We start from the raw sequence: 21864 nt of genomic DNA on the forward strand, positions 1-21864 counted from the left end.
AATGTATAACAAATATGCTTATCATATCAGGCCTATTCTTAAAGAGGTTACACAGAGAAATGGTGCTTGAAGAATTAAGATGAGCTGCCAGGTTGCTTTACATTTGTGTAGGCATGTTAGCCATGAACTTCAATTTGTCCTTTTTGTTTTCTCCTTGTGCTGTAGGCACCAAAGATTTGAAAAGGCCTTTCTGCTTGCTGTTGATATTGGTGCCCGGGACTTATTTATGGTGAGATTCCTGAAGTATTATTATGAACTATTATTCTTTGGTCATGGGATGATTTATGCCAGTTTAGGTGCACAATATAAAGGCTCCCAAGTAATTAACTATCTTAGCTAATTCTGTGAATTGGCTCGGAGCTGGGTAAGTATCAAGGTTATCACATGCTATTGATAGGTTCTAGGCTCCAGCAATAAGGAGCCTTTCACAACATCACACTATCACATTGTGCGATGATGGTGTGAATGGGCTCTTGCTGTCTAAACTTGCAACTCCCCTAATTGCCAGACAACCACCAGCACCTTCACTTATGGTTGATTTGATCTTTGAGCTCTGTCTGTTGTTCTTTTGAACACACACACACACACACACACACACACACCCCTTCTGCAACACAACTATCTTCCAGCAAAGTTGCAAGGTATCCACCAGTTCAGCAGTGCCAAAAGTCCAGCCAGTCCCCCTGGATGAGAGGGATGAGAGGGCTCTTCTTCTGCTTTTATGTTCACATTTTAGGTCTCTGTAGAAAGTGGCTTCGAATGCTTGCTTCTCTTGAAATTTGAGAAGTCAAAGCTGAAAATGAGAGTTATATTTCAGCACTCTTATCCTTCCAGCAAGAGCAAAATTAACCAGTTCTTAAAAGGATCTGTGTGCAAGTTCTGTGGGAAACTCTTTTCTTGTAAGATCTTGCACCACAGTATGACAGTGAGGTCCAATGGACAAAGGCAGCCGTGCTTTCTCAGTCTCCCAGCATGCTCCAGCATATTTCTTTGTTTTTGAAGAAAAACAATAGGGGGAAAACCTTTTGAGAGTTGCATTTGCTCAACTCTTTGAATAATGAAGACATTCTGTTTAAATTAAGCTTTGACACTAGCTGTTAATATCATTTATCCTATTAAGCTACTTGCCCTGCTAGTTTGATCTTAATATTTAAATTCTATGTTAAATTGTACAATTACATTCTTCTTTTATGGGTTATGAAAATTCCTTTCTAATTATACGAAAAGAAATTGCATGAACCTTTTAATGCTTTCTAATGTACAGCTCTAATCATCTAGCTTATTCCATCTAATTAGAAAGATGTGTGTACTGTGATAAACTTTCCTAACTAAGCATGCTTCAAAAGAATATATTCAAAACGTACTTCTGACAAAGTAATTATATATGTTGTATTTATTTATATTTAAATTCCCTTGCTTTCCTCTTTATACTTCTTAAATTTCATTCCCCCCCTTCACTGTTGCCATGTAAGTCTCTTCACTAAGGCAGTGGTTGCCAACCTTTTTAGGCTACTGGGCTTATTTTGAATTTTCAGAATGCATAACATTTCACAAAATTACAGAGACAGTCAGACAACCTTATGCTTGCCATGGGAAGTCAGCTATACCTGCTGATCCTGATTGTGGTGAAAACACAATATTGATTCTACACACACACACACACACACACACACAGTTACTGTCTTATAGCAACAGGGAGCAGTACCAGGAAAAATGTACAAAAGTGGCCACTCACTTCTAATTGCTTAGAAGGCACCTGCCCTCTAACTTACTTACTTTCTTTCTTTTTTAATGAAAGCACAGGATTCCTCAATGAAAGTTTTTTGGGGGCACCATGGGGCACTCACAGGCACTGGGTTGGTGACCCCTCCACTATGAAAATACAGACATTTCAGCTTTGAGAACTGTGTTCTTTCCACCTGTTGTGTTGACTACAGTTATATCCTCTCTCTGTCCTTTATTTTTGCAGCATCTCCCCATCCTCCACAAAAAGTTAACTCACCTTACTCTTGCTGCTGACTCCCCGCCCCTCATTTTCAAGTTCTAACTTCTAACTTTCACAACCTGTCCCCTTTAGGCCCCCTTCTCTAAACCTCTTGTCATGCTGCTGTCTATACCTGAAGTCTTTCCCTATTTGTTCAATGAGTCAGTTAGTTCTCCAGCTTTAAGTTCCTCCTCAAGGCCCCTTTCTTTACCCTGAAGTAGCAGATCCACCTTCGTTATCTCATCAGGTTCTCCACCACCACATCCCCATCTTTTTATTCATTCTGTGGCATCTCATCCTCTAGTGTGTATTACAATATGGCCTAGCTGCTGCTGTGCTATAAACATCTATATGCCTCTCCTTTTAGACCCATTTTATCCATCTGATGTAAATTACAAGTCTTCTATTTAGGTACATCATTTCTGGGGTTCTATAAAACTCCCAATAGGCTGTCAGTTTTAATAAGTTAGAACAGTAATAGACACAAAGTGTGTGGTCAAATCTTAAGAGTTGTTGCCCTAGCACAAAAACATAGGATGAGGCATTCCAAGAGCTGTGCCAGTTGCTCAAAGTTGATATACCACATATATCTGACATGTATTCTTACATCCATGTTTTCTAAAAGTTCTCAACACCCAGCAACTTCCACTAGAAGCAGCTTAGACTGCAATCCTATATCATGGGCATAGCCATGGGGCGTGTCAGGGGGCATCTGCTCCCCCCGCCCCGATCAAATAAATCAATAAAAAATACTTAACTAACTGAGGTTCTGCCCCCCCCTAACATGAACCCTGTCCCCCCCAACATAAATCGTAGCTACGCCCATGGCAGAACAGGTTTTGACTTTAGCTAATAGGTAGAAAATGTGCACTGGAAGTCAATCCTCTGGGAACTGCCCTAAAATTATGATGAAGGGCGGTAGATAAATCTCATAAATAAATAAGTCCATTGCTTATTTGCTTCTCTTCTACTTTTGATGATAAACTTAGAGCTTTAGCATCCTCCTTCTTCTAAGCCGTTACTTTGCCTTCTATACTCTTCCACAAAATATGCCATTGCTTTTTGCATATACCACAATGTAACTTGTGCTTCCTTTTGAAGCAAGGAGACATTTCATTCACTATTTTGTTGTTTTTTTTCTAGACATTAATCTAAATGATTATGAAGCTGAAGTTCTCATTGATCATAGATAGATGAAATTTTACTAGGTCAGACATAAGCTCCACTTGACAGCACGTCTTGGATGGTGGGTGCATTCCCCAAGGACAGTAGGGAGTATTTATTTCTTCTTTGGCGATCATTCATAGCTGAGTAAGATTGTCTTCCATGAATATGGTCTTAACAGTGTGTCTGTAAGTGGCTGTGGAGGCCAATTCTGGATCCACATGTCCTTCCACAGTGGAGACATAGGTTTCCGGGCGGGAGTTGATCACGGTGTGGATTTGCCAAACATGCCTTCCTCTTAGCTCCTTGCGTCCTGAGTTCGAGTGTCTTCAAAGCCCATGGCACCTTTGGCTGTTGTCCAACTGGAGCACTCACAGGCCAGTGTTTCCCAGTTGTTGGTGTTTATACTACATTTTTAAAGATTTGCCTTTAGAGCATTTATAAACCTCTTTTGTTGTCCACCAGCATTATGCTTTCCATTATTCAGTTGGGAATAGAGTAGTTGCTTTGGAAGATGATAATCAGGCATCTGAACAACATGACCAGTCCAACAAAGTTGATGTTGAAGAATCATTGCTTCGACCCTGGTGATCTTTGCTTCTTCCAATACACTGGCATTAGTTCACCTGTCTTCCCAAGTGATACATAAAAATTTTCGGAGACACTGTTGATGGAATCTTTCGAGGAGGTGGAGATGGCATTTATAAGTGGTCCATGTTTCACAATTGTATGGTAAAGTTGTTAGTACAATAGCTTTGTAAACAAGCATTTTGGTTTCCCTTCAAATGTCCTAGTCCTCAAACACTCTGCACTTCAGTCGGGAGAAAGCTGCACTCACTGAATTCAGGCAATGCTGGATTTCGGCATCAGTGTCGACCTTTGTGGAAAGATAACTGCCTATGTAGGAAAAATGATTGACGTTTTTCAGTGTTACACCATTAAGTTGAATTTGTAGTGCTGCAGAGGGGTTGGTTTTGTTATTTTGGATATTGAGTGATAGACCAAGCTTTCCATAAGGTTCTGCAAAGATAGTTAGGATGATTTGGAGGTCATCTTCTGAGTGTGCACATACTATGTTGTCATCAGCATATTGAAGCTCTATGACAAAGGTTATGGTAACCTTATTCTTTGCTTTCAGCCTACTCAAATTGAAGAGCTTACCATCTGTTCAATATATGATTTCTACTCCAGTGAGGAGTTTTCCTTCGACAATGTGTAGGTTCATGGTGATGAAAATAATAAATAGAGTTGGGACTATAATGCATTGGGAAGTATTATTTTGACCAGGAAATACACACAATTTCATCTTGGGACTGATTATGTGCATATTTTCCGTGAGACGTGGTGAATCTGCCCTGTGGCTTGTTGTTATGCATATTAGCTGTGCAATTCACTTTCTCCTGTCATATATTTATTAGTGTAGGAAGTGTTGTGCAACCTTCTTTAAAAGCTTCTTTGGCTCAACCCTGGTGTCCTCCGACATAATGCTCTAATAATAAAATCATTTATTTCACTGAAAAGCACCACATCAAATATAAATGAAACAATGGCTATCAATTTCTACAAAGTTCAAATACAATAGAAAAGGGCATTACATGATGGATACCACCTACTTTTATTGGGTAAAGGCTAATCCTACATGTGACAGCAAGGATCAAGCAATATTAAAGTTGTTAGTTTTAAATCCTTTTGTGCTGTGTTCCAGCTTTCAGCTGCTGACAATTCAAAAGGACATCCACTGTAGTGTTACAGGTAGGATAGACTCAAGGAATAGACACTTTAATAAAAGTGTCACATTTTTAGTCATGGCCTGATTGGTAAAGAACAAGAAAATTCTGAACAGTACTTGGAATTTTGCCCAGAAATATCCTATAAAGGAAGGCATACAAGATGTATTGAAATTAATGAGTGATCACTGCCAATGCTTAACTCAAGTTGTTTTTAGTTACAACATATTCTTAGCCAATTTTCTTGTTTATTGCGTGTTTTATATCATAGCTTACATAATAGAATCATAGAACTCTACACCAAGGGACACCAAGCGTCATCTGTATGAAAGTCATTTATCAATTAGTGGATGAGGAGGACCAAGTTTCCTATCATGCCCTGATTTATTTTAGAATCAGTATGTGGTGTGATACCTGGGAAAAGGGTATAGTTGACCAGTAGTTCCAGCTTTCACGATAATCTAATTCTTTGTGATGCAGCTGCCACAGAGTGGAAAGTTTTATCATTGCCACTCATCTGATGCATTGCTGAAGAAAGCCTGGCTTGCAAGTGAACCATAATTAAAAATAAATTGGCTTACCATTGTAGTTTATTAGGATCAAACAACTGCAATGATTGGCTTGCATATAAGGGCAAGTCAGTCACTGGTTTGTCCTTGCTAACCCACCCTGCCCCACCACTGCGCACTGAAGGAAGGAGTGCAGGAGGAACTAAGTGTGGTCTGCAAACCGCTTGTTCACATAAAAGCATATTTTAATTTAATTTAATATTTAATTTAACCTGTGGGCTAAAGTGACATGCCAACAGGGTCAGTGTGATTATAATGTAAGTTTTAAGTTGCAGTGCAGTATAATATTTTACCATGCACCTCCAACTCTGAAAAATTAGTATATTGTGTTTAACCTGTAAATCCTTAAAACAGTGCCATAAAATGTCAGTGTACAAAGTTGCCTATTATACAGTGAAAAAACAAATGACAACCGAGATTGGCTAGTTCACAGCTATTGTGTTAACTAAATTGACAGTATAAACCTTTACCCTTTTAAGAACTTGCTCAGGGCTCCTTGCTGACAATCATATTGGGTCTATGGACAGAGGAACTACAATATTCATAGCAAACTCTTTATTTCTTTGCCCCAAGACATACATTCTTCTAAAACCACACCTGCTTTTCATTTCAGGAGAACTATGCATATTCAGACTACTAAAGTGCTGTGAAGTTGCATGCCTACATGTTCAGCCCACGTTCCTTAGCCCTTAAGTATTTTTGTATGCCCTAATCCTGTATGTGTTTGCATTTCTTCCTATGCATAGGTAACATTCACATAGCAATTACTCAGGGAGGGCACTATCCCTTTATTTTTCCGTTGTTACAGATTTGTAACTTCCTAGGTGGATAAAAACAAGTTTTACAAGTTTATTCCAATTATGACTGTGTATGCTTGAGTAGAGATTAGCTGCTATAATTAGCAGCAAAAATACTACACAGATACCTATAAATTTTTATGAACATTTCCTGTGCACTGTAAAGTCTTGCTTGTTGAAATTATTAAAAATTGTTCAGACTGCTTCAGTTACAACTTGCTAGTAACTCAAATGGAGGAAAACTTGAAAAGAAAGCTGCTTTATAATGTTCAGTTTGTGCATTTTTTAATCTGTGATAAGTGCAATTTTCTAACAAGTCCCCCCCCCAAAAAAAATAAGAGGGGAGGGTGGGTGGGACAAGCAATCCTATTTCCCAAACATTAGACTCCCAACAACTCCACCCACACATCTATCTACCTATCTGAAATACAGTAGTCTTCATTCCCTAACAAGAGGCAACTAATAAGGTCATCCAGTTCTGCCCCCAAACAAAAAACATTCTAGAAAGTTCATTTCTGCCCAAAATTCCCCACCCCTCAAAATTTAAAGACAACTTGAACAAAACCCATATGCTGAAATTTTGTAGGCTGCATCCATTCAGCAAGGTTTGATATTCCTGCATGTTTCATTCAATTATATCAAAAGATTAAAAAGTTACATGTTTGTTGATTTCCCCACTATCATAGAATCATAGAATCATAGAGTTGGAAGAGACCACAAGGGCCATCGAGTCCAACCCCCTGCCAAGCAGGAAACACCATCAGAGCACTCCTGACATATGGTTGTCAAGCCTCTGCTTAAAGACCTCCAAAGAAGGAGACTCCACCACACTCCTTGGCAGCAAATTCCACTGTCGAACAGCTCTTACTGTCAGGAAGTTCTTCCTAATGTTTAGGTGGAATCTTCTTTCTTGTAGTTTGGATCCATTGCTCCGTGTCCGCTTCTCCCTCCTCTATGTGACATCCTTTTATATATTTGAACATGGCTATCATATCACCCCCTAACCTCCTCTTCTCCAGGCTAAACATGCCCAGCTCCCTTAGCCGTTCCTCATAAGGCATCTTTTCCAGGCCTTTGACCATTTTGGTTGCCCTCCTCCGGACACGTTCCAGTTGGTCAGTGTCCTTCTTGAACTGTGGTGCCCAGAACTGGACACAGTACTCCAGGTGAGGTCTGACCAGAGCAGAATACAGTGGCACTATGACTTCCCTTGACCTAGATGCTATACTCCTATTGATGCAGCCCAGAATTGCATTGGCTTTTTTAGCTGCCGCGTCACACTGTTGGCTCATGTCAAGTTTGTGGTCAACCAAGACTCCTAGATCCTTTTCACATGTACTGCTCTCAAGCCAGGTGTCACCCATCTTGTATTTGTGCCTCTCATTTTTTTTGCCCAAGTGCAATACTTTACATTTCTCCCTGTTAAAATTCATCTTGTTTGTTTTGGCCCAGTTCTCTAATCTGTCAAGGTCGTTTTGAAGTGTGATCCTGTCCTCTGGGGTGTTAGCCACCCCTCCCAGTTTGGTGTCATCTGCAAATTTGATCAGGATGGCCTTGAGTCCATCATCCAAGTCGTTGATAAAGATGTTGAATAAGACCGGGCCCAAGGCAGAACCCTGTGGCACCCCACTAGTCACTCTTCTCCAGGATGAAGAGGAACCATTGATGAACACCCTTTGGGTTCGGTCAGTCAGCCAGTTACAAATCCACTGAGTGGTAGCATAGTCAAGACCGCATTTTACCAGCTTCTTTACAAGAATATCATGGGGCACCTTGTCAAATGCCTTGCTGAAATCAAGGTAGGCTACATCCACTGCGTTCCCTTCATCTACCAGGCTTGTAATTCTGTCAAAAAACGAGATCAGGTTAGTCTGACATGACTTATTTTTCAGAAATCCATGCTGACTATTGGTATCACAGCATTCCTTTCTAGGTGCTCACAGACTGTTTGCTTAATGATCTGCTCCAGAATCTTCCCTGGTATTGATGTCAGACTGACTGGGCGGTAATTATTTGGGTCCTCTCTTTTCCCCTTTTTGAAAATAGGGACAACATTTGCTCTCCTCCAGTCTGCCGGGACTTCGCCTGTTCTCCAGGAATTCTCAAAGATGACTGCCAGTGGTTCTGAGATCACATCTGCCAGTTCTTTTAATACTCTTGGATGCAGTTCATCTGGCCCTGGAGACTTGAATACATCCAGACTAGCCAAGTATTCTTGTACTATCTCCTTAGTTATTCTGGGCTGTGTTTCCTCTGCTGAATAATTTGCTCCAAATTCTTCAGGTCGGGCATTGTTTTCCTTATCGGAGAAGACTGAGGCAAAGAAGGCATTGAGAAGTTCAGCCCTTTCTGTGTCCCCTGTTTGCATTTCACCATCTTCTCCTCTGAGTGACCCCACTGTTTCTTTGTTCTTCCTTTTGCTACGAACATACCCATAAAAGCCTTTTTTGTTGCTTTTAACCTCTCTAGCAAGCCTGAGTTCATTCTGTGCTTTAGCTTTTCTGACTTTGTGTCTACATGTGCTGGCTATGTCTTTGAATTCCTCTTTGGTGGTTTCCCCCCTTTTCCATTTTTTGTACACATCCTTTTTTAATCTTAACTCAGTTAAAAGTTCTTTAGATAGCCACCCTGGCTTCTTTAGGCACCTTCCATGTTTCCGTCTCATTGGTATTGCCTGAAGTTGTGCTTTTACTATCTCCCTCTTAACAAACTCCCAGCCGTCATGAACTCCCTTTCCTTTTAGTATTACTGTCCATGGGATCTCACCCAGCACTTCCCTAAGTTTTATGAAGTCGGCTTTCTTAAAGTCAAGAAATTGAGTCCTAGTATGCCTGGCTGCTCCTTTCCGCTGTATAGTAAACTTCAGAAGAGCATGATCACTCGCGCCTAATGATCCTTCCACTTCTACCCCACTAACCAGGTCATCAACATTGGTTAGGACCAGATCTAAAATGGCTGTTCCTCTTGTTGCTTCTCCTACTTTCTGGACAATGAAGTTGTCTGCAAGGCCAGTGAGGAATCTGTTTGACCTTATGCTCTTGGCTGAGTTTGACATCCAGCAAATATTCGGGTAATTGAAGTCCCCCATTACTACTAGCTCCCTTCCTTTTGCATGCTTGGCCATCTGTTCCAGGAAGGCATCATCTATGCCCTCGGTTTGGCTTGGGGATCTATAGTAAACTCCCACAATGAGGTCCCTGTTATTCTTCTCTCCCTTAATTTTGACCCAAATGCTCTCACTTTGGCTTTGAGGTTCTAAATCTTGGATCTCTTCACAGGTATACACATCCCTGACATATAACGCCACTCCTCCTCCTTTCTTGTCTGGTCTGTTTCTCTGAAATAGATTGTATCCCTCCATTATTACATTCCAATCGTGCGACTTGTCCCACCAGGTTTCAGTGATGCCTATTATGTCATATTTAGTTTGGTGTACCAAGAGCTCAAGCTCGTCTTATTTCCCATGCTTTGTGCATTAGTGTACAGACATTGAAGTCCATTAATCATTTCCCCGTGTCTCTTATTTAAGGATTTTTTTCTCCCACCACTAGGTCTGCGTGCTGTTTCCTCCATTTGGTCTATGACATTTGGATGATCATCTTCATCAATTGATAGACTGTCTCCCTCCCCCACATTAGTCAGTTTAAAGCCCTCCTGATGAGGTTTCTGAGATTTTTGGCAAAAACATTCCTCCCAACCGTTGTGAGGTGCAGCCCATCGCTTGCCAGAAGTCCATCTTCAAGAAACTACAGTCCGTGATCTAAGAATCCAAACCGTTCCTGTTTACACCATTTGCGAAGCCAGCTGTTCACTTCCACTATTTTTCCCTCTCTCCCTGGGCCACGTCGTTCAACTGGGAGGACAGATGAGATGACAATTTGTGCATTTAATTGCTTCAATTTCCTGCCCAGAGCCTCGTAGTCTCTTTTGATCTTCTGGAGGCTATTGCTTGCAGTGTCATTGGTTCCCACATGAACCAAGAGGAAGGGGTATTTGTCAGTGGGTTTTATGATTCCTTGCAGTCGTTCAGTTACATCTTGGATCTTAGCCCCGGGGAGACAGCACACTTCCCGAGACATCTTGTCAGGCCCACAGATCACTGCTTCTGTTCCCCTCAGTAGGGAATCCCTTATCACCACTACACGCCTCCTCTTAGGTTTGGTCGGGGTTCTTCCGTGAGCTGTACATTCCAAGGTCGCCTGCACATTCCCTGAGGACTGACTTTGCTGCTCTTCTTCATATACCTGATAGACTGTAATGAGGGAGAGATCCTCAAATGGAGTCTGCTCTTCGTCTTCCATGCTAGGGGAGAGGACCTCAAAGCGATTGTGTATTTCTAAACAATCAGAGCGAACCCTGGGCCTCCTACTTCTTTAAGTCACGTTTCTCCATATATCTGGCTCCTGTGATGGTGAACTAGCCTCCTTCTCAGGGGAGTCCCCTGTCTCCTCCTTGGTGGAGACGGTGTGCTCTGTTGCTTCCAAGAAATGCTCCAGCTCTTTAATTCTTTGGAGCGTAGCTACACGTTCCTCCAGTTAGAATCATAGAATCATAGAATCATAGAGTTGGAAGAGACCACAAGGGCCATCGAGTCCAACCCCCTGCCAAGCAGGAAACACCATCAGAGCACTCCTGACATATGGTTGTCAAGCCTCTGGACTTTGTCTTCTAAGAGGGCAATCAACATGCAATTGCTGCAGGTAAAGCTGCCTGCAACCTTTGGCTATAGGTTTACAATTGACTATAGTCAATTGTAAAAGTTGGAAGTTTCAGACTTTCCAAAAAGAGGTTCTGATTCAGACCTGTGCCTAAAACAGGTGTTCTTGAAGTGCCTCAAACTGATTTGATCTACTTTCCAAAGTAGAATTCCAACTGAATCTTGCTTTGGAACACCCTCCTAATACACCATTCTTCCCTAATCCCAGTGTCAGTAAGCATGCAGTCACCATGCAGTCTTTTCAGACTAGAGGATACAGAAAGCATGAAGAAGATCAGAACTATACTCTGTGTATACTGTGCTGCAGATTTACAGCTGCACCCAGAGAATGATTTGGATCTATCCTCCTTTTGCTTTGCTTTCCCATTTTTCAGGTGAGCATCTCTTGTTCCAGTGCTTCCATTCCAAATATCATTCTTACTCTTGCCATTTAAAGAATAAATATGCAAGACTTAGGTAATACTCCTTCCCATTTAGTTGAAATCATGATATAGTATTATATAGACTGTAGCAGGTCTCTCTCTTGAATAGTTGGGTTCTTTGCAGAGAGAGAATACGTTTCTATTCCTTTTTGACTGTGGGTTTTTTTGTGGGGTTTTTTTGCAAGTAAACATAAAACCAAGACTAGGGGCATTAATTTGAAAATAGTTTTTACGAATTATGGAAAAAACAATGTTGTAGAGGCACATAGAGAATTGTATTGTCTCAATGCAAATTATATAATAACATGTATAATTGGTTAGCTTTTTCAAATTGTCAATTATTTATTAAGCTGTAGTTTGCTAAACTTAGGCTGCAATCCTAACCCCCATTTACCTAGGAGTAAGCACCACTGACTTCAACAGAACTTCCTTTTGAGTAGACATGGTTATGATTGCACTGTTAAGCATCAAGAAAAGGACCTGACTCTTTTTTTTTTTTATATATATAATATTTTTATTTTCCATTTAAACACAATACAACGAACATAAACATACAAAAAAAAAACACAAAACAAAACAAAAAACATGTATCATTTCATATCCTAATTTCATATCCCATCTTCCCCGACTTCCTCATGCTTCCCCTTTCTGTATTCCAAATTCTTATTGATTATTCAGCAAATCTTCCCTTATTTTAATTTAGATTTAGATTATTCTTCCTTATTCTCCTTGTCTTAACCATTACTAATAGTAACCATTTACTTTCCAGTCCAACATCATTCTAACTTTCATTAACTTTGTAATATTTCTTTAAGTAGTCCTTGAATTTTTTCCATTCTTCTTGCGCTGCTTCTCTTCCCTGGTTTCGGATTCTGCTCGTCATTTCTGCCAAGCCCATATAGTCTATCACCTTCATCTGCCATTCTTCCAGTGTGGGTAGTTCTTGCGTCTTCCAGTACTTCGCAATGAGTATTCTAGCTGCTGTTGTAGCATACATAAAGAAAGTTATATCCGTCTTTAACACCCCTTGGCCGACAATACCCAAGAGAAAGGCCTCTGGTTTCTTGGGGAAAGTATATTTAAATACCTTTTTAAGTTCATTATAGATCATTTCCCAGAATGCCTTAATCTTCGGGCAAGTCCACCAAAGATGAAAAAATGTACCTTCAGTTTCTTTACATTTCCAACGAAAAGGACCTGACTCTTTGCACTATAATGAAGCACATGCTTCCTTCTAAAGAAAGAAGAACCCTTCTCTTTCTGCAACAGAAAAGTTTATAGATAAAAAAAGCCTATGTTGCTCCCAAAATAATTTCAAGCAAGGCAAGACGGAGGTCCAAAAGCACACACTGCAACACAACTTAATGGATACTGACTGGCAATCTGAGAGATGAGTCCCTAATATTTCTCCCTTTAGACATTGCTTTCCTTGCCTAGACACACATTTTAATCAAAATCTCATAGATTTTATCTGCAAAGAAACCAGAAATTTTCTCACAGCAGGAGGGACTTGCATCAGCAGCCAAGTGAAGACAGTCTGGATTAACCAGACTACCTGCCACCTGGAACAAATCCACTGATTGAGGCTTCGCAGATAACACATTGGAAGCAAAGGAATATTTCCTCTCTTTTTTTAACAATACACACAGCCATGACATAAAATATAATTCAGATAACTTGACTTAGTAATATATTCTGACAGGATTTTTCTCTCTGTGTGTCTCCCCCCCCCCCCCACTGGCTTCATTTGTTTGCCTATCACACATAAAATAATGGGAAGCCAAGGAGCAAGGCACTAGGTATTCAAAAGCATAAGGACTCCTCTTTCAGGTCAAAGACCACTAGGAAAAAACACATATTTCCATGCAGTATGTTCTTAACATCATTTAGAATTTGGGTATATTTGCATCTGTTAAAAGGTTCTTTAAACAGGCTCCAAGCACCACACTCCCTTCAGCAATGTGTGCTTTTCATTGAGAAGTAAATACCTGCTGTTTCTCTTTACTTTATTCCCAGACCAAGAAGGGAATTAGCAGTTGCCATATTTGAGGAATAGCTAATGTGGCACCCTCCAGATGTTGTGGATTGCAACACACATCAGCCCCAGCCTTCATGGGGCATCACACTGGCTACCCCTGCCTTAAACAAGGACAGATTAGCAAAAGGAACAGGGCAGTGAAGTTGTGCAATGATGAACAAACTGTGTTCCCCTAAACAGGGCAGGTTCCAGAACTACTCCTGCTAGCCCCTTGTACTGAAGCTACTAGGGAAAAGATCATTTGCTCTGAACCACAGTCCCAGCAGAGGGCTTCTGGGAGTTGTTGGGTGCAGGAATACCAAAGAAGGATGGTAAAGATGCCAGAGTGATCAGTTCTAGTGCTTTATGAAGAAAGGTTGGATAGTGTTCTCGAAGCTACCAACATGAGTTTGACGCAACTGCAGGAGGCAGTGGAAGACAGGTTTGCTTATACTGCAGGGTTGAGAGCTCTATTCTTTCTGGTTAATGGTTAACACCTTATTCATTATTAACTGTGAAGATAGAGCATGAATAGGATAATAAACCTGCATTTCAAAAGAGTAACACAGAGAAAATTATAAATATAGTCTCATCACTTCCATCTGCATTTCTGATCTAAGCAATAAAGAAGCCTTTTTTTCCTTTCAAATTCTCCTTTGTTACTTGTCCAAGATTCATTTTAGATTAATCTTTTATTTTGCTTTATTTCTAAAGGACATCCATTACTTTGCACTAGATAAGGGTGAATTGGCACTAGCAGAAGTGGCAAAGAAGAAAGCTAACGACATTGACACAGAATCAATAACCACTGGAGTTGGTAAGAATTAATGCTGTTTTTAAAAATGGCTTTTTTGTTTTAATCAATACTTGTTCTTGTATCACTGTCATGTTATGCTTGTAGCAGGGTTATTGGTTAATTGGAATTGTTTTTGGGGTGAGAGAACAATGATGGCATCTTCACTGAACAGAGAAAGGTAATCATTCAGAAACAGCTTTTAGATATAAAAGTAAGAATGATGACATTGTAGAAGCGCCAAAATAAGTTAGAGCTCTGTACAAAGCAAGAAGGCACTATTTGCATATTGCAAAAAGGTTACACAAAGTGCTAGATTGTGAAATTCATATTTATTTAAGATCTGGACACAGAAAGTGCACTTCATTGAACCAATTAGATTAACTGAGATCTAATTTGCAAATTATCTGGTTCTAAAGCCCTTGTGTTGGTCAATGGGACATCCACCTATAAGCAGAATATAGCATATAGCCCAGGCACACAAGATTGGACCTATATTGTACTGCGACTCAAGCCCAACTTTCTATTTTTGTTCTGTATTTTGCCTAAAACACACCTCTGAGTACTTATTTTAGAGACATATGCAAGCTAGTATATATTTTGTATTCTCGGTAACAGTTATTTTTATCTTCCGTCTTTGCCACGGGTGTCAAACACAAGGCCCGCGGGCCGAATCCGGCCCGCCAGACCTCGTCATGTGGCCCGTGTAGCCGCCGGCCGCCAGCTTTCACCTTTTATTCTCGCTTTTTTTTTTTACACAAGAAAGCCGCCTCTTCAGCGCATGCGCAGCAGCCTACAAGCCAGAGAACGTCTGCCCTCTAGCGGCGCCGGCCGTTCTACACAGGAAACCTCCACTTTACATGCATTCAGGAAACCTCCACTTGTTTTTATATTGAGCGCATGCCATCCTGTGATGTGACAGATCCAACGGCTGCCTGAACAACCGGCCCTTTGAGGGTGACCAAACTGCTGATGCGGCCCCCCGATGAATTTGAGTTTGACACCCCTGGTCTTTGCTGTCTGCTGTGTGATACTGTGAATGCTATGTTGGTTAAATAGAACAGAAGGCTAGGTTGGAGGGAAATCGTAAAAGATTCCAGACAGAGCTTAGCCAACCGAAGAACAGAGGAAAATAATAGCTTGGCTTTAAATTTATTCTTTTTTTTTCTGCAGTAAATGTAAGGAATTTCCTCAAAAAGTTAGATGAACATTGCTTTTATCCTTTTATAGGACAGAAGAAGAAGGGTGTATGTGAGGTTAAAACAAAAGTGTATATCTGGATGAGTCAGAATTATTTTGATTGTGACAATTTAGGGGGGAAATGGTAAATGAAGCACATACCAATTTTAATACTGTATTTACCTGAATCTAATGCTCACCGTTTTTGGCCAAATTACATTGCAAAAATTAAGGTGTGCATTAGATTCGATTGCACATTCACATTTGCCAGCAAATCCTTTTTTTGGTTTCAAGGTTCTGAAAATTGAGGTGCGCATTAGATTGGATGGCACATTAAACTCGATGGCACATTATGGCTATATTGCCATATTTATTTAATGCTAATTTAGCATATATGTGTTGTCAAGGCAATGTGTCATTGTTTAGCTCTTTGTGTGCATGCTAATGCTCAATATACTGAAAATTACATGATAACCTTAATTTGTCTCTTTCATCATCTGCCTCATAAAGTGAACTGATAAATGCTACCTCACTCAAAACATTTCTCTTGTACCTGGTTCGCTGGCAACCAGAGTCCAACTGACTCACCTCTCTCCCAGCGCCTACACAGAAAGCTCCCTGTTATTCTGTTATTACTGCAACCTATTAATAGTTAGCAGAGGATGAACAAATTTCAGTGATAAGGTTGCAGTTAAAAATATTTATTAACTCAAGATTTCTAGTTTAAGCTACTTATAAAAATATAATTTCCCATGTATCTGAATAAATAAATTAATTATTTTATTCCCAGTAAAAAATAGAAGTGAAATTATTTGGGAGTCCTGTAGTTTCTCTTAATTTCAGGAAATGAGTGCAATGTTACTTTTACCTGTGAGCTTAGAAAGAGAGAGAAAGGTTCATCTGATTTTCCTGCTAGTGTCTCAATACAAACCAATATTGTTGAGATTAATTCGATAAAAGCTTTTTAAGAGGCTATGGTCTCTAAGGGCTTTCTATATTTGAAATCCCATGCGAGTGCATCTTGTGGCATTATGAAATCAAAATAACACTTTTAATGCTGGGAAAGTATAATGTCCTGTTCCTCATCCATGCCAGTTCCTGAACAAATTGAAGACAGATGGTCATTGAGTATTACCATAAGTAAAAAGTTTTTCATGGCATTTTGTGTGCATTGCAGCTGATAACCCTCCATCCTCACAACAATCCTGTGCCACAAAATGTTACTTCAGTTTCATATATGGAGAATTAATGCTCTGTTTTTATTATTTGGTTGTGAAAGAATTCAGTACCATATCTCCCAAATGAATACATTGCAGTAATCTCACCTAGAGGTTAGCAGAGCTTAGACAACAGAAGTTAAGCTATCCCTGTCCAGATAGGGGCGCAGCTGGGCCACCAGTCAAAGGTGATAGAAGGCACTCAGTGCCATGGGGTCATTTGAGCCTCAAGCAACAGCAGTGGATCCAGAGGTACCCACAAAGTGTGTACCTCCTCCTTCAGAGGGAGTGTAACCCCATCAAGAGCAGGCAGTCTCCCATCCATTTGGTCTAGGGAACCACCCACTAACAGTGCCTCCATCTTCTATGGATTGAGCTACAGTTTGTTGGCTCTCATCCAGTCCATTACTGAGGCAAAACAATGGAAAATGACCATCCAATTAGGACTGGAACCACTGCAAAGTGGTGCCACCCAACCCTAACTCACAGGTGCTCCAGAAAGATACCATGGTTGATGGTATCAAAAACTGTTAAGAAGTTGAGGAGAATTAACAAGGACATGAGCAGAGGCTTCAGTTTCGTGTACTACCCAAAATCATCTCAGTCTTGATGGTGTGTAAAACTGCAAATCTCTGTTTTTACCAAATGCACTGGAACATCACTTTCCCACAATCAAAGGAAAAGCTGATTGCCAAAGGCAGTCTTCCACATCACCTCTTACAACCCAATTCTATGCATGTTGATTCAGAAGGATTTCCCACTGACTTTCAAGGAACTTACTGTCAGTTAGGTATGCACTGTAGTCTGAGTAAGTTCTTCACTCTGCTGGTGAAGAAATGCATCTATTTAAATCCTCCTTTTACATACATGATTAGATTCCCAAAGGAGCAGATTCCCTCCCACCATCCGCCAGATCATGGAGATTGAAGGAGAATGGAGAGGCACCAGTTTATTCTCTGCTTTCTCCTAATTCCAGAGAGGATATCACACATCAAGTCATCCTTGGAGCAGCTGTATAGAAGCAGCAGTCTGTTCCTCAGTCTGGCAGCAGATGCTCTTGGAAAGATAAAGGTTGCACTGACATGAGCAGGTGCTGCTGCTGCTTCACAAATTATTCAATTGTGGCTTCTCTTCCTCCTCTATATATCAAAGGAGGGGTACTATTTAAAAGAAAAACTTAACAACAGAATTGTTATTTATAGAAATTCAAAGCAAAAAATAAAAGCAGATTACTAGAGCTGTGCTACGCAGACCAAATCTCAAATGGCAGCAAAGAGGAAACGTTGTCTGCTCCAGCAAATCTTTTTCCCATGACTGGGACTTATTCAGGAAACATCCTGAACTAGGATGCTACATGTCCTATTCCTATCACACAACCACACTGCAGCACAAATAGTAGAACATGTAGCTATTTCCACTTCAAGATAATAAATCAAGCTACCAAAGGAACTGCTGCAAATGGAAACTAGCCATAAGAATTGCCTTAATTAATAAAGGTTTGTGGCAGTGAGCAACTCACCCATTAAGACATTACTGCATTATGAAGACCCAGTGAAAAACCTATCTAATAAATGTCAGAAAGTTTCCCAGGGCCAGCTTTCAACAAATTGCATTAGGTCACAGCAAGATGAATTTATTTTAACCTTCAAAACAATTGCTTTCACCCCCAAGGGATTCATGTTGTGACAAGACAGCCCGATAAATGCTATATGGTTCAAAGGGAAACTATGAAGCCCCATCCCTTTAAAAAGAAATTTACGTATAAATTTTGGTGGTTTTGAGCTTTTTTTTAAGTGACACGGCAATTTTATAGTTCAGAAAAACCCTACATGGCTGGTTTGCTCAATGGCCCATTAGTTAACATGAACAATATTTAAGCTAATTTTCCTAGTGGGGGGGCGTGCGTTGTAAATTATAGTTAAGCATATGGAACCACCAAGTATATGAGTAAAGCTTGAAATCTTAAAACTATTTCATGTGTCACTTATTGACATATAGCCAAAGTTCATTAAATCTATTTTTGACTGTCCAAGCATAAAGGCTTTTAAAACAAAACTATGAGTTGGTTTCTCACAGAAACTTGATGAACAGGGCACAAAATTCCAGAATATTGAGAAAATAGTCTCTAGACTTCTGTGAGACTACCACATAAGTTTGCCAGTAGTGTCTTCTTACATACATGAAGACAGCTTATTAAATTGTTCTCAACTAACTCCACTGACTTAGTTATGGAGGGAAGTTCAGACTTGAGATAAAGTCTGAACTTCCCTCCATAATTTATGGTTCATTATGGGTGTGATTTCATCCATTTTCTCTGTGACTTGTACCGGTACCGATTACCACCTTCATTCAAGCCTCAAATGTACTAGGGCCAGGATAAATAATGACACATGGGTATAATTTCTTTCTGGGCTGGTCCCTAAAGTGGTTTGGGTTTAAAGTATTATTATTTTTTAAATAATTTTTTTATTAATTTTCCAACATATATTAAAACACAATACAACTGACAATACATAAACAAACAAACATATAAACACGTATAATTTCATAACCTCTTTTTCTTAAACCTTATTTCAACGACTTCCCCATACCTCCCTTTTCTGCATCCCTGTTTTAAACTTTTCCAGCAACCCCTAATTTCAATTACTTATAGTTCACTTTCTTTAATCCTTTTTCTCTTACCCAATTATTTGTCACTGCAATTCTGTTTTACATTACCCATGACATTTTAGCACTCATTAATTTTACAACAGTTCTTAAGATAAACTTTAAATTTCTTCCAATCTTCTTCCACCGTCTCTTTTCCTTGGTCACGGATTCTGCCAGTCATCTCGGCCAGTCCCATATAGTCTATCACCTTCGTCTGCCACTCTTCCAGCGTGGGTAGTTCTTGTGTCTTCCAATACTTTGCTAAAAGAACTCTTGCTGCTGTTGTAGCATACATAAAGAACGTCCTGTCTTTCCTTGACACCAATTGGCCTACCATGCCCAGGAGAAAGGCCTCTGGTTTCTTATGAAAGGTACACTTAAGTACCTTCTTAATTTCATTATAGATCATTTCCCAGAAGACCTTGATCCTTGGGCACGTCCACCAAAGGTGGTAGAAAGTACCTTCAGTTTCATTACATTTCCAGCATTTATTATTGGGCAAATGATAGATTTTTGCAAGCTTGACTGGGGTCATGTACCACCTATAAATCATTTTCATAATATTCTCTCTTAAGGCATTACATGCCGTAAACTTTATACCGGTGGTCCATAACTGTTCCCAGTCAGCAAACATAATGTCATGACCAATGTCTTGTGCCCATTTAATCATAGCTGATTTAACCGTCTCATCCTGTGTATTCCATTTCAACAGCAAGTTGTACATTCTTGACAAATTCTTAGTATTGGGTTCCAACAATTCTGTTTCTAATTTTGATCTCTCCACCTGAAAGCCAATTTTCCTGTCCTGTTTGAATACTTCATTTATCTGGTAATAATGAAGCCAGTCTCTTACTTTAGACTTCAATTTCTCATAACTCTGTAATTTCACTTTTCCCTCCTCTTGTTCTATAATTTCCCAGTATTTTGGCCATTTAGATTCCATATTAAGTTTTTTCACTTCCTTAGCTTCCATTGGTGACAGCCACCTAGGGGTTTTGTTTTCCAACAGATCTTTATACCGAATCCAAACATTATATAGTGCTTTCCTAACAATATGGTTTTTGCAACCTTTGTGAATTTTTACCTTGTCATACCATATATATGCATGCCAACCAAACCTATTGTTAAACCCTTCCAGATCCAAAATGTCTGTGTTCTCAAGAAGTAGCCAGTTTTTCAGCCAGCAAAAAGCCGCTGATTCATAATACAGTTTTAAGTCTGGCAGGGCAAACCCCCCTCTTTCTTTTGCATCAGTTAATATCTTAAATTTTATTCTGGGCTTTTTGCCCTGCCAGCCAAATCTAGATATGTCTTTCTGCCACCTCTTGAAACAGTCCATCTTGTCCACAATCTGCAGTGTTTGAAACAAAAACAACATTCTCGGCAAAACATTCATCTTAATAACAGCAATTCGGCCTAACAAGGAAAGTCTCAAATTTGACCATATTTCTAGATCTTTCTTAACTTCTGTCCAACATTTCTCATAATTGTCTTTAAATAAGTTCACGTTCTTAGATGTTAAATTAATCCCCAGGTATTTCACTTTCTTTGCTACCATTAATCCGGTTTCACTGTGAAACCTCTCTCTTTCAGCAACTGTTAGATTTTTCTCCAATACTTTCATTTTCTGTTTATTCAGCTTAAAACCTGCTACTTGACCAAATACTTGTATTAGCTCTAAAACTCTTTTTGTACTAGTGTCTGGCTCTTGTAAAGTTAGTACTAAGTCATCTGGTTTGGGTTTAAAGTAAGGCAAATTACATATGCTTCCTTCACTCATTCATAAGTACCCTGCATGGCAAATAAACACATGGACATTCGCCACATGTTCTAGGAGATAGAAATTTTGTTTGTGGTTAAATATCTCAGTGCGCTTTGACTAATTTTTCAGAGGTATTAGAAAAAATATTGCAACAATAAAAATATTTGTCATGTCACAGCACAGTCTTATGGTAAAAATTTCACTTCAGTCTCACAAAAGATGCAGAGGCAGTTTTAACTAATCAGAATGGTTTTTATTTTTCTGTTATTTGATGTTTCTGAGATTGTAGGTCCTTTATAGAGCTTGTTTAAACCATACGTATGACTTCCAGACATTCTTTCTTGTAAAGTTATTTTGTATATGTGTGTGTCACCCTTTTACTTTTTCTCCAAGGGTTACATTTGAGTCCTTGCGCTTCTCTAGCTTCTGTGAATAGAATATTTGGCACATTACACCAATCCTGGCCTGACTGCACTGTCTACCAATCAGCTTCCAGGCCCAATTCAAAGTCCCAGTTTTGACCTATGAAACCTTAAATGGCGCAAGACAGCAATACCTCAAGGACCGCCTCTCCCATATAAACCAATCTAGACTGCAATCATCATCTGAGGCCCTTCTTTGTGTGCCTTTTCCACAAGAGGCCCAGAGAGGGGCAACACAAGAAAGGGCCTTTCTGCAGTGGCACCCCATTTGTCGAACACTCGACTGGTGCCTTCATTATACATCTTCAGGTGACAGGCAAAAATGTGACTCTTCCACAAGGCCTTTGGCTGATTAATATTCTATGACCTTTTAAATGTGTTTTCACTGTTTATTTTGTGCTTTTATCTTGTATTTTTATCTTGTGAACTACCCTGATATCTTCGG

General features: G+C 39.8%; 1 protein-coding gene across 13 annotated transcripts in view; it reads left to right on the forward strand.

Moving 5' to 3' along the window:
• Window positions 1-21864, forward strand: part of WDPCP (WD repeat containing planar cell polarity effector) — a 195272-nt gene that overhangs the window by 115762 nt on the left and 57646 nt on the right. For 12 of the 13 annotated variants that reach the window (XM_083606502.1, XM_083606498.1, XM_083606499.1 and 9 more), the window contains exons 13-14: window positions 166-229; window positions 14112-14214. In XM_083606502.1, the coding sequence (XP_083462628.1) occupies window positions 166-229; window positions 14112-14214 (167 nt within the window). Of the gene's footprint in view, window positions 1-165; window positions 230-14111; window positions 14215-17461; window positions 18475-21864 lie in introns of those variants that run through there. The other variant, XM_083606494.1, reaches the window with a different exon arrangement.

The sequence above is a fragment of the Podarcis filfolensis genome (genome assembly GCF_964270895.1).
Source record: "Podarcis filfolensis genome assembly, chromosome: 3".
In the NCBI taxonomy this organism is placed as follows: domain Eukaryota; kingdom Metazoa; phylum Chordata; class Lepidosauria; order Squamata; family Lacertidae; genus Podarcis; species Podarcis filfolensis.